The following is a 13,069-nucleotide window of genomic DNA, read 5'->3' on the forward strand; positions in this document are numbered from 1 at the left end:
TAATAATTATCTGTGGAAATGCACCTGCAACAGTGCCTAAATAAGACACTTCCTACAAACAAAGGATCATCAAGCCTATCCCATCCACTTACGCTACAACCTTGCATGCCATCCACAAAGTGAAATAGTGATTGATAACAGATTTGAAATATATTTGTGCAGAATTTAATAACGGTGGGAAATCTGCAGAAGCTGGCCCGTTTTCGCTGCACTATATTAGGAGATTCAAGGGTGAAGTGTAATGAGGAAATCACCAGCAGTCAGCAGTGTGTAAGTTCAGGACGTCAGCCCTTGTGCAGGATTCCTGAGCCTCTGCACAATCCAGAGATAAATGCCAGCAGCTCATGCTGAACTGCAGGTACTTATGGAAGTCTTGACTCCTTATAATTAAGCTGAATTCTTCACCCTGATTGTTAACTTGCTGACCCTTGCTAGAATATGCCGTGGGCATTATTTGGGGACATGGATAGATTTTGCTGTGGTTTTTGTGGTTGAGTAATCTATCTGCAGAGGCTACTAATAGACCAGAAGCTCAATACGTGGAACCAAAGCAAGGCTAAATAAGCCAGTCTATGTAACTAAGTCAGTCAGTAGTCTTTAGGCCAGATTGTACTTTGTTGAATTTGTTCAGCTCCGAACATCTAGACAAAGGCATTGGGTTCAAGTCCAGCTGTGTTGCAAAGGACCACAAATTAATCCCTGGCCTGAAATATGAGGAAAGACTGGTGAAGCTTGTGCTTTACTGCCTGTTAAAGCAGGGTCTGAGAGGTGATTAGGAAGGCAGGCAAGTTAGTTTTGAGAATGGGAGAGACGAATGAAAATAAATCTTAATTTAAATTGTGCAAGCAACATGAATATATATACATACTAATAACAGGAAAATTTAGGATTCTGATCTGGAAATTGCTCTTGGCACATTTTTATCAGTATATGAAGCAGATTTCCAGCTAAAGTACTCGAGTAGAAAACTGAAATTACTTAGCAACTTAATGCTGTAACTGGGGAAACACACTTCTGGTTGCCGTACTATAGGAAAGACGTGAGTGGATTGGAGTGGGTGCAGAGGAGATTCACCAGGATGTTGCTAGGATGGAGCATTTCACAAGAGGCTGCATTAGTTAGGCTGAATTTGTTTTCCTTAGAGCAAAGGAGGCTGATGGGTGGACCTGACTGAGGTAGACAAAATTAAGAACTTAGACAGTAGGAAACTTTTCCCCACTACAGAGTTGTCAAAAACAACAGGTCATTGGCTTAAGGCAGGGGCAAGAACTTTAGATGGGATCCAAGGAAGAATTTTTTCATTCAGAAGATGGTTGGCATCTAGAGCACACACCCTGAGTGGGTATTCTCACAACATTCAAGAAGAATCCAGAAAAGGACTTAAATTGCCACAGCATGGAAGGCTACTGATCAAGTGCTGGTAAATGGTTTTCATGTAGATGAATAATTGATGGTTTACATGGGCATGGTAGGCCCAAGGCCTTTGTCCTGTGTGACCCTCTGACTTTACAAAGGTTGTTATTATTTTGAAATTTTGCAAACCAATTTGATCATTTCAGAACCGGTGGTGCTACCAGCTGTGCTACCAGGTGACTCATTAGCAATCCCTTTACACCTAACATCATGGCGTCTGCAAGCAAGACCAAATGGATTTGGGTTGTTTTTCTGTAAAGCACCCATCCATTGGACGAGTGTGGCAAAAGTAGGAGAAGTGAACAGCAGCAAGCGAGAGTGTCATTCATCAGACTGCGATGATGATAGCTCCTTCAGGTAAGCAATCTGCTCTCTTATCTACTGCATTTATTTCTGCAAATCCCCAACATGTATGGATGGATATTTATCACATGCAGTCTTCAAAAATGTTTTGCTTAATTTTCAGAATGTTACAACATTTATTCACTGAATAAGAAAATCCTTGTTCCAAAGAATGGCCTGGCTCTAAAGCTTGACTCCTTTTTCTCTTCAGATGCTAACTGATCTGCCGGATTTACAGTGTTATAGGATTTTATTTTTGGTTTTGAATGAAACTTCAATGTTGGATAATTTTTTTATCTTTATGCCAAGAATAAGTAGGACCTACTGTTCACTTATTGTTGCAACAGTATAGCATTAATGAAGGAACGTTATTTTAAAATGTTGCCTTTCGCATAAAAGTTAAAGCAAATTCAAAATTGCCCAAACTCTGTTAAAACATATACTTCTAAAATGTTATTTCAAATGACACTTGATGTTTATATGACTAGTTTTGTTTTGGTGTGTATTGATAATAATAAAATTCAAAGAATCACAAAAAAAGGCTTTTGATGAAGGTATCCCTTCAAACCATTTGATCTCATTCTCTGAGAAATAAATCATGCATATTTCACATTATAAAAATCAACTGTTTCTTGAATTAGTCAAATCCGAGGCTCAGCTGTTCTTCTTGGCAATGCACTCCAGATGTTTATCACCTTCCGTTTTAAAAGGCTTCCTGCAGTGTGCCCTAAATTTCCCTTTGACAGCCTTGAATCAGTCTCATTCTGTACAGCTGCTCTAAATATGCTCTTGTGTTAGGCTTACATTGTCCTTTTCTTTATTAACCTGCTGTAAGATCTATTGAACGTTTTTTTTTAAACACAGCAGCACCAGCTTGTCACATGGTTCTTTAAAACTTTACTGTTTAATACTAAGAATAAGTTTTGTCGGTCTTGACCATGCTACCCTTAAGATGTGGATGGTTCTTTGATGTTATCATACTAGAACTGGGAATAGCATTCCTCAAGAATGGCCTGGTCAGGAGCACCTTCAGCATCATCACTGATTTCTTCTAAATTATGAGAATTTCCACTCCCTTGGGGCGCTTAAATTTAAGTCTTAAGAGACTCGCTGAATTCTGAAGATGTTGCAAAGTCTTTCAATTTCCAGGTGAAAATTAGTAAAGGTGAAATGATGAATCTTTCTGTTCTTGACAATGTTACTGATAGAAAAAGGGAAAAGTTTAGTTTTCTCTTGGCATTGAGTCCTTCACTGGAAAAAAAATGGTCACCAAATTGAAGCCTCTCTCTCCAAACATGGATTGTTTTCTCTGGAGCATCGGAGGCTGAGGGGCAACCCAATATAATAAGTGTATAAAATTATGAGAGGCGTAGACAGGGTACATAGAGTCTTTTCCCCAGGACATAGGTTTAAGTTGAGGGGGAAAAATTTAAAAGTGATGTGCAAGGCATGTTTTTTTTTACACAGAAAGTGATAGGTGCCTGCAGCGCGCTGCCAGGGGATGTGGTAGAAGTAGATATGATAGCAACATTTAGAAAGGCATTTAGACAGACACATGAACAGGCAGGAAATAGAAGGATGCAGATGACGTGCAGGGAGATGGGATTAATTAGGTCGGCATTGGAGTCAGCGCAGACATGGTGACCCTAAGGGCCTGTTCCTGTGCTGTTCTGTTTTATATACTATGTAGGTGTATTAGCGAAATAAGTATATCTGTAGAGCAGATATTTCTGCAACACCAATATCATCAACAAGGTACCCTTTGTTCACCAGGCATTCAGGAGATTCAAGCATTAGCAGCACTTTGCAATAAAAAAATCTAACTCGTGTTTAAATCCCATTGGGACATTGTTTTCCTCTTTGGCTTTAACATCCTTCAAGCAAACAGTTTCCTATCATTGTGTTGCATTCTCCCATCCTCTATTTGACTTTTGGTTTATTTCTCAGCCATGCTTCATGCTTTGGAATTCCATCTCTAAATCCAGCCACTTCTTTAACACTCCTTAAGAAGACAAATCTGATAAAACCCTTCCAAATATCAGCTTTGTTGCAGTGTTTGTCTTTGATTAAGCATCAGGGAAGTTTTGTAGAATTTGTTTTTCTACACAAATTCTACATTGTCACTGGAGTATATGAAAGCAGCTGTGATACTGAGACTTTTTTTGTCATTTCATCCAGGTATTGTGTGGCAGTTAAGAAAGAGAACTACCCTGACTACCTGCCCTTAAATTTGATGTCTGGCAATGCTATGCAGGTTTATCGACAACCAGGTCATACTATCTACTTGCTGCCTACTCTTGTCCTGACAAACCTGCTTCCCTGTGAGCTTTCCTACTATGTCAAAGGCACACCCATCAGTGGGTCATTAAAACGAGGGAAAGATGCTGTACTACACACAGCTGACACATCTCAGAACATTGAGCTCGGTAAGACTTGTTTATCTGTTCTGTCGTTCAGTACCCTTAAATGCAGAGAAATCTCCAAATTGCAAAAGAGCAAAATTGACAGCGCTTTATATTCTGCCCAAACACTTTTTAGAATCTTTGTAAAATGTGTAATTGTACCATTCTTGTATGTGTAGAAACACACACAGATGCTCTCTCACTGACTAGTACAGAAGTAGAATTTTTTTAGCTGGAAGCTTTCAACTGGTGGCTTCCATACAGACTTCACCCTGCTCTTCTCACACGTGATCAATCCTTTGTATATTTCCTATATTTGTATGCTTTTATGTTGTACTTAGTTTTAAAAATAAAGTAGGCCCAAGATCAGATGAAACAAAACATGTGCAACCGACCATCAAAAAAATTATGTCCAATTTGCATACCACATTGATCATGTAACAACTGTAGATGGATTCTATTTAAGCTGCTTTAGTAAGCAAGTCAGCTAAATAGATCGGTATTTTTGATGCAAACATTCCTTGAGTTGCCACAGGGATGCATTCCTGGGAAACATTTTATTTTGTTAATTTGAAAGGCTGGGCAAAATGCATTGAGTATTTTGGTACAGTGTATTCCTTTAGGTAGAGTGGCATGCTATGTGTTATAGTGTAAAATAGATTTGTAAATTGAAGACATCTACCCAAAAGAGTCAATGGCCTTATTTGAAAATTCATAAATGGAATGTTCATAAATTGAAGAACACCAGGCCAGCTACCTGATGCCACCACACAGCTATTGGTTTGACTCAATAAAGTTTGGCCCCTTGGTTAAAGGATATTGAATTCAGGTCCCATGTTAGATTTGAAGAAGCATTCTAGATGTACGTCAAAGCTCACTTGACACTATTCAGAATGTTCCCAACATCTGGCCAATTTTGCTCTCTGGAAACTTCCCCATGAAAATCAGCTAACTAGATTGCTGAACATCACATTGCAATTTGTGGAAACCTCTTCAAGTGTACAGAATCTTTGCATCATTTGTCAGTGTAACACGAGTGAGTATTAAGAAATAAGTCATTACACTTAGAGTTATGTTACTGACTTTTTTTCTTACCTCATTCTGATGGAAAGTCACCAATCTGTTTGTCATCTCTCTTCAGATGCTGCTGACCTGTGGTGTTTTTAGCATTTTCTGTTTTTACTTCATTTAATCTGCAGAGGCAATGAAACTACAAAAAAAATCTTATTTCAGAATGCTTATTAATCAATTTTTTTTGTCAGGAATTACACTTGAAAACTTCCCCATGTGCAAGGAACTACTAATACCAGCAGGAACCACGAACTATCATGTTCAAATGCGTCTCTATGACACCAAAAAACGTCTGTTGGACCTGAGCATTCGGATTGTGTGTAGAGCTGAGGGTTCTCTGAAGATACTTATTTCTGCACCTTACTGGCTCCTCAATAAGACTGGTAGGAAAATGGTTTAACTTCCAGAGTAACAATAGATGTATGATGTAATATTGCAAGATTTCAGAACTGCAAATGAATCACCTAAAGAGTTCTGTTTCATTCCCATCTTCTTTTAGGACTGCCACTCATTTTTCGACAGGATAATGCAAAGGCTGATGCAGCAGGACAATTTGAGGAGCACGAGCTCGCACGAAGCCTCAGCCCCCTTCTGTTCAGCTTTGCAGACAAAGAACAACCTAATATGTGAGTAAAAAATGTAATACTACATATCCCAGGTTTATCTGATATCCTCAATGTAACTATTCTGAGTTTCAGCTGTTTGTAATTATAGACAGGATATGTCCTCCCTTTAACCTCTGTAAAGATCTAGTGTTAACTTTTGAGTTGTCAGGAATTATAATATTTTCAAAACTCTTTCAGTCATAACTATGATTATTTATAACTGTATGAAATGTATATGCCTGCTTGTATGAGCCCTGGATCGAGATCCACAGATGGCCTATCTAGGCAGGTGGGTGGCCTTGCTCTTAGATGCCTGAAATGCAAAATGAGATTGCAGATGCTGAAAATCTGAAACAAAAGCTGTAAACATTTAGAAACGGTCAGGTGATCCGGCAACATCAACGGAAAGAGAAGCAGAGCTCATACTCAAGCCGAAGAACCTTCCTCAAAACTGGGAAAGAGAGTTGCAGAGAATGAGAGAGGCTATGGATAGGGAAACTAGCTCACTCTCGGTCTCTAGCTGCTGCCATCAACAAGATAACTTAAACATGATAGCAACCATGACATCATCCCACTAGGGAGGTTCTCCTTGCCCCATTCATCCACACCCCCCCCCCCCCCCCCCATCCTCTGGAACTTAAAATTATCATTTTTTTCTTTCTCAGTTCTGCTGAAGTGTTCTTGACTTGAAATGTTAACCTTGTTTCTCTTTCCACAGTTGCAGACTTCCTAGTATTTTCTGCTTTTGCCTTAAATACCTGAACTCATTCTCTTGTGAGATCAATCCTTTACCTTGTCTATTTCACTTTGCAATTGTACTGATTTGCAAATCTCTTTGATTTCTTAAAGTGACATGCACATTTCCTTTTTGCTTCATCTTCTAAAGCTGATGCCTCATGTTGCAGTACGGTTCTTTGAGTCACAGCAGTCATACAGTAAATCCGAATGTGAATTGACATCACAACTGCTTCAGTTTTGTTCATAGCCAAGTACACCTTTTCAATAAGATTTCAGAAATGGCAACCAGGACTAGTTCCCCACCCCACAGCTATGATGTTTGAAATAGGTTGTTATTGCAGTACAGGAATTAAAAGTCATGACCTCCTGTATCACATTATTAAATGCTAAGTGGGATTTCTACCCAATTTTAGCTATAAATTCCCATCTTTATTTCTGTTCTCCTCTGCGTCACTTGCCACCAACTTTCACCCATCCTGCAGTAATAAACATCTTTCTATAATATAGTTTTGATGGTACTAATTACATTCATGGCACATTGTCACTATTTTTCTATAGTGAGCTAATGTAAAGACCATTAACAGACATTTGGCCAGAATGGAAATCTGAATCCTTACTCAATTTCTAAACAGGTTATCTTAACTATGAGCTCCAGCAATCAAGACCTAATTAATTTTTAGCTGTGTAACCAAGACGCACCAAAGTGAGTTATCGTGGCTGTACAGTCATCCGATTTATACCTTCTACTTCATATTCTGTGTAGATCAGCGATTAATGGATGCATAATCCAATTGTAGATCAGCGATTAATGGATGCATAATCCAATTAGATTTTAAAAATTAGCAATTTAACAGTTTGGCTCTTATGTGTCTTTATGGATAAGAAAAGCCTATTGAGCTGTTAATGTGCTGACTACATTTTACATTTGATTTGCCCCATGTACCCATTCTTCATCTGCTTCATTTCTTGGAACAGATCTGTATCCAATGCAAGACTCTCACAAAAATGTCAAAAACTAAATACTGCAAATGTTAGAAACAAAGTGCTAGAAATAACAGATTAGGCACCATTTGTGTAGAGCAATATAGGAAGATCACTGATGTCCCAGATCTATTGCTTTTACCCATAATCTTAGCTTCCTTCTATATTATACACAACTTTTATTCGACGAGAAAATTAAAGTTCAACATGTCGAATCTCACCTACCGTTTTCCCACTTTAAATGGTAAAGCATAGTACCATCTGCTGCTGCACCTTAAACAGTCTGTCCACTTGTACGTTAAAAATATCATTACAGAATTTCTAAAATATAGATCAGTTCTCCAAATCAACCCAAGGCATGTTCTGTCTTTATGATTCATTGAACTTAAGCAAGAGGTCATTTTCTTTCCCTTCCTTTCCACATTCTCTTGAGCTGCAATGCCATTCTTAAAATGGGAGAACTAGTGTAGTCTCACCCATTTAATCCTTTTATAGTGATCCTAATTTGCACAGGAGTTCTGTCAGTACAGCTGCAGGCACCTGTGTACCTGCTTTGTGTTTGTTTCTTTAATGAACTCTCCTGTCTTTTTCCATTTCTATCACTTTAAATTTACATTTACAGTACTTTACAATTAGCAAGCCTGAGACCACTTCAATTCATACAGATGTTGTTGTGATCCTAATTCCTCTTCAGTCCTCATGCTATCACATGATTTTGTATAATCGCTAGTATATGGTTGTTGTCTTGCAGAAAACCACCAGTTCCAGTCATAGTCTTGTGTTTATGAATGAGTGAATTCTTCTTCACATTTTCTGTGATCTCTGCAGGTGTACCATGAGGATTGGGAAGGGAATCCATCCAGATGCAGTACCTGGATGGTGTCAGGAATTTTCTCCAGATGGAGGCAGTGGTGTCCGAGCCGTGAAAGTGATTCAACACGGGAATAGACCAGGACTTATCTATAGTATTGGTGAGGCTGAATAAAGTAGTTCACTGACTTAAAGGGAAACCTTTAGGGATTGAAGGATTGAATCTTCCTTCAACATTGTAATAACACAGCTGTTAACAGATTTGGTCCAGTGACAATGGAGTTTTTATGTATCTAATTCTACTTTTGGTTACAGGGTTTCCCAAAATGCTTTATTTTTCTTTCAGGAATTGATATCCGCAAGGGTAGAGGCCGCTACAGAGATACCAACATTGTGACATTTGCACCCAGATACCTGCTGGACAACAAATCCTCTCACAAACTAGCTTTTGCCCAGCGGGAGTTTGCCAGGGGCCTGGTAGGTAGGAGATTGTTGATACTGTGAAGACATGACACATCAAATTGTATTTGAAAAATAAGTGTGTTACTAAATACACCAGAAACTTGGAACTTGCTGCAAAGATTGTTTTCACATGAGCAAGCTTAATGAATTCCTGTCTGCACTGCATTAAGCCATCCACTAAAATAGACGAGAGAAGAATTTGATAGTGGTAGGGACATTTGCATAAAAGCATTGCATACAGAAGTTTGTAAGCTGCAGTGATGCAAAAACAGCAAAATGAATTACTTGAGCAGACCCAGGGCAGGGATGCTGGAACAGTCAATGTAATATGATGAACACATTCCATCAGTGTTGCACATTGTTAGTAGCTTTTAATTGGTTATCAATTTAGCCCATCTGTGATACTGTAGAACTGCTTTTTATCCTTTCTAAAACGTTCATCTATTGTATGAATATTGCGCTTTGAATGCGCTGCTTACTTTTCTCTCTCTACTGCTTTGGTATGTACGCCTGTGACGGTGCAAGATGGATGCAGATTAGAAGACCTATTCAGCTCATTTAGTTCATCCATTAGGAAAGATGCTACAGTCCTGTTCTCATGACATTCAAGTGCTCCTCCATTGCCTGGAAGAGTATTCTATCTGTTTGTCACTCTATGTTAACTTACGGACATCAGTCCCAAATCTGCGTCATTTGCTCTACTGTTGTTCTTTAAGCAATATTCCTCTTAGTCTCAATCTGCCTTTCATTAGCCCTTTTCCGTTCAAAAACCCCGATTTCTTGTCTTTAAATCTTAGAATTCTTCGTTCTGCTAAGGTCAATCCAGTGGCTGTTTAGTGTTTAGAAATTTGTGTAATTTCATAATCCTCACCACTTAAGCCATGACTGAGGTTTCAATCTGAGATTTGAATGTATCTAGCCCTACACATCAGCAAGGTACTAAGAGAATGATAGTTTAGAAGTTTCTCCCTATCGGATTAACAAAAATGTTATTTGCCTGAACAGGCACTTTGGAAAAAAATGCCACGTACTAAATGAAGAAATGTAGTGATATCCGTCTTGCCAATGTTACATCCTTCACTGAATTCCACCAGTTTCATATCTTTAGTAATTTCTACAACTTTATTGTGTTCAAATTAACTTCTGAAGGCACAGCTTTACTATATATGTTTGCGTCAACAATAGATGTAATAAGGAAAGTCAATCAACTCATTTGCTCATCCATGAAGAAAGAGGGTAGAGTGCTACAAACAAGTTATTTAACTGCTTAAATAATTAAACTTTTTACCTGAACCACCATTGTTGGATGCACTTTGCCTCCAAATTAGTTTTTAAACCAAGAATTTTTGTATTTCAAAAGTATTTCATTAGAGTTTAAACATTTGATTCCACCCCAGGACAAAATACTATGGAAATGTAAATTTTTCTGTCTCATTTTCTTTCATCCCTTCCTTGGCTTTGAATCTTTTCATTATCCTGTTTCTCAAGACTGGACCTCATACTCAAGTGTGACAAGACTGTGATCAATTTTCTGGGGATGTTGGTATAGCTCCTTGATTCCCCCAACAATATAATATTCATTTGAACTTTCTTTTTCAGGGCACGCGAAATCCAGATGGTTACATTTCAACTCTACCTGGTGCCAGTGTAGTTTTCCATTGGCCAAGGAATGATTATGATCAGTTGTTATGTGTGCGCCTAATGGATATTTCCAACTGCACTTGGTCAGGGGGTTTTGAGGTGAACAAGAACAGTTCCTTCCACATTAACATGAGGTGAGAATTGTACCCCAGAGAAATGAAATGAGGTAGCTTAGGTCAGGATTTTTCATGGATCTGCATTGGAAATAGTTGGTAGTTAGAAACTGGTGAGTTGTGCCATCAGTAATACATATGGCAGGATTGCTCTGATCTAAACAATTCCTGTTGCAAACTTCCTTTGTAAGGCACTTGGGTTCCCTTTACAGAGTTTATGGACCTTGTATAAAACTCTGTGCACTACCAGTAATTATTGGTAAACTGTTCAGAATTATAGATACTCTTACTCTCTTCACCTCCCTTTAGACTGTTGGGTCTTTTTTCTCATGGGCCTCACATCTACCACAAGAGAGTTTAGGTTCATTAGTTCTTACCAATATCTCCAGTGGAATGAGTGGGAGATGCCTAAAAGTTGATTGTATGCATATTTCTGAACTTTTAGCAGTTTGTGTTAACTGAATTGTTAGTGCAATGCCATTCATTCAGTTCATCCTTGAAGGAATTTTGTCCATGATTGGATTTTGCTAAGATCTGAAGTCTACTTTTTTTGTTTAGATTTCCTTTTGATTTTTTAAACTGCTGGTGGGTTTAAAAATGCTTTCTTGTTGGTGGAAAGAACAGTGGGATTACATTCTAGTAATCAAAATAGTGGAGCAAAGGAGCCAAATCTTCGTAAAGTGTGGCCTTCGGTTTAAAATTAAGCGTTTAAAATTAACATTTCACTGTGGTGAATATGGTTAGGAGGCCAACGGCAAGTTTGAACTTTTTTTTCCAACATTAACTATTTAGCAAAACTGAGCTTTTCAATTTCTGTTAATTTTTTTTCCCTCATGTACTGGTTAGATTTTTACCATTTTGCCTGTTACCCTGTAAAACATGTAGTAATAATTCTGAAAACAGTTAAAAAGCTGGGGTAAAAATGTTAATGTGCAGAACCTAAAGGCTTATTCATACCTCTCACATTTTAGCTACTGCTGTACACCTTTCCCTATTGGCTTCATGGCATGTTGTACTACAGGGTTCAGACAAAGCTTGATTTCCAATTTAATGCTGGACCACTTAATTTTAGGTGCTATTTCAATAAACGTGGAACATTTTCCCTTGACATCCCTTGAGCAGAGAGTGGAAAATTGGCACACATTTCCATTCCTGAGCCTTTTGCTGCAACTCCTGGGGGAAGTTTCTGTGTGTGAGGATAAAATCATTGTTGGGGATTAACCTCATAATTAACTATCCAAGCCAGTCTCACTGTCCAGTGAGTATTAAAATGTAGATTTGTAGGAAAATTACTGCAGGATCTTTCCTCATGGAAAATCCCAAAGAGACGCAGAGGTAAGCAGAGAAAATCAGAAAAATTGGGGTGGACTTTTTTAAAAATTTCATCAGAGTTAACTCTGATAATCATATTCAGCTACAAAATTGTAATTTCTTTTTTCGCAGCTTTCTTTCTCATTGTTGTTGCTTATTGCTTAATAAGCTGGTTGAAGATTTTAACTTCTGTCACCAATATTTTGCTTTACAGGGATACCCAAGGTAATTGTCACCTCCTGCGGGTAGAAATCACCCTTAAAGGAGCAACATATCATATTGTATTCAGTAACTCTGAACAGCTGCCACCACCCTTCCGCATTGATAACTTTTCAGAGGTAAATCTCTATGGGAAATTATTATTGCACTTGAGTCTACTATATAACTAAACTTTTGAAAGCAAAACTCCACAAATTACTGCCACAACCTGGAGATGTGTCATGTTGATCAATGTTGATTAGCTGTGTATACCAGAACATGTCACTCTTCAAACTTGATGGCATTTTCCATCAAACTAATCTTTGGAGAGAGTTCCAGCCATCTCCAAAGTAGACTTGACAGAATTGGATAGCAAACAAGGAATGTATTTGACCTTTAGGAACATTGTGAAATAAGGACAGGATTAGAATATTTTGCCCTTCAAACCTGATCCACCATTCAATAAGATCACGGCTTTTCTGTGATTTAACTCTGGTTTCCCCATGCCTCTTTTAATTAAAAAAAAACTATTAATCTTGGATCTTACGATTATCTTAAAAATCAATTGATGCTTGCAGAAGAGTTCCAAATTTCTACCTACCACTCTGAAATATTTCTTCATTACTCACTCCCAGAAAAGCTGGATTTTGATTTTTAGATTATATCTTTGGTCTTAGACTCCTCACACAGTAGAAAAAAATTATTTCCATCCAGCCTATTATCTACTCAATATTTTGAAAACTTCAACTCTCCCTTTCACCTTCTAAATCACTGGTAATGTAAGCTTACTTTGAGTATTCTCTTGTAGTTTAATTCATATAATAGGCAGTGTCCTGTGCTGTATACAGTGCCGGTCAGTATATCCTTCCTATACACTATATTCCAGACATGGTCTAACCAGAGTTTTGCATACCAACTGGATAGAGCCTTTTGGATGATTTTTCATGTTTAACCAGTATTTAAAGGTCTATATGCCTGGCTG

At 38.1% G+C, this 13,069-nt stretch overlaps 1 protein-coding gene across 1 annotated transcript in view; it reads left to right on the top strand.

Moving 5' to 3' along the window:
* vps13d (vacuolar protein sorting 13 homolog D) overlaps positions 1 to 13,069 on the top strand; it is a 222,585-nt gene that overhangs the window by 113,164 nt on the left and 96,352 nt on the right. The window contains 8 exon segments of the mRNA XM_052039131.1: positions 1,560 to 1,770; positions 3,934 to 4,181; positions 5,420 to 5,611; positions 5,728 to 5,854; positions 8,381 to 8,523; positions 8,709 to 8,839; positions 10,424 to 10,599; positions 12,104 to 12,227. Of these exon segments, the coding sequence (XP_051895091.1) occupies positions 1,560 to 1,770; positions 3,934 to 4,181; positions 5,420 to 5,611; positions 5,728 to 5,854; positions 8,381 to 8,523; positions 8,709 to 8,839; positions 10,424 to 10,599; positions 12,104 to 12,227 (1,352 nt within the window).

The sequence above is a fragment of the Pristis pectinata genome, chromosome 26 (genome assembly GCF_009764475.1).
Source record: "Pristis pectinata isolate sPriPec2 chromosome 26, sPriPec2.1.pri, whole genome shotgun sequence".
NCBI classification, from domain to species: Eukaryota; Metazoa; Chordata; class Chondrichthyes; order Rhinopristiformes; family Pristidae; genus Pristis; species Pristis pectinata.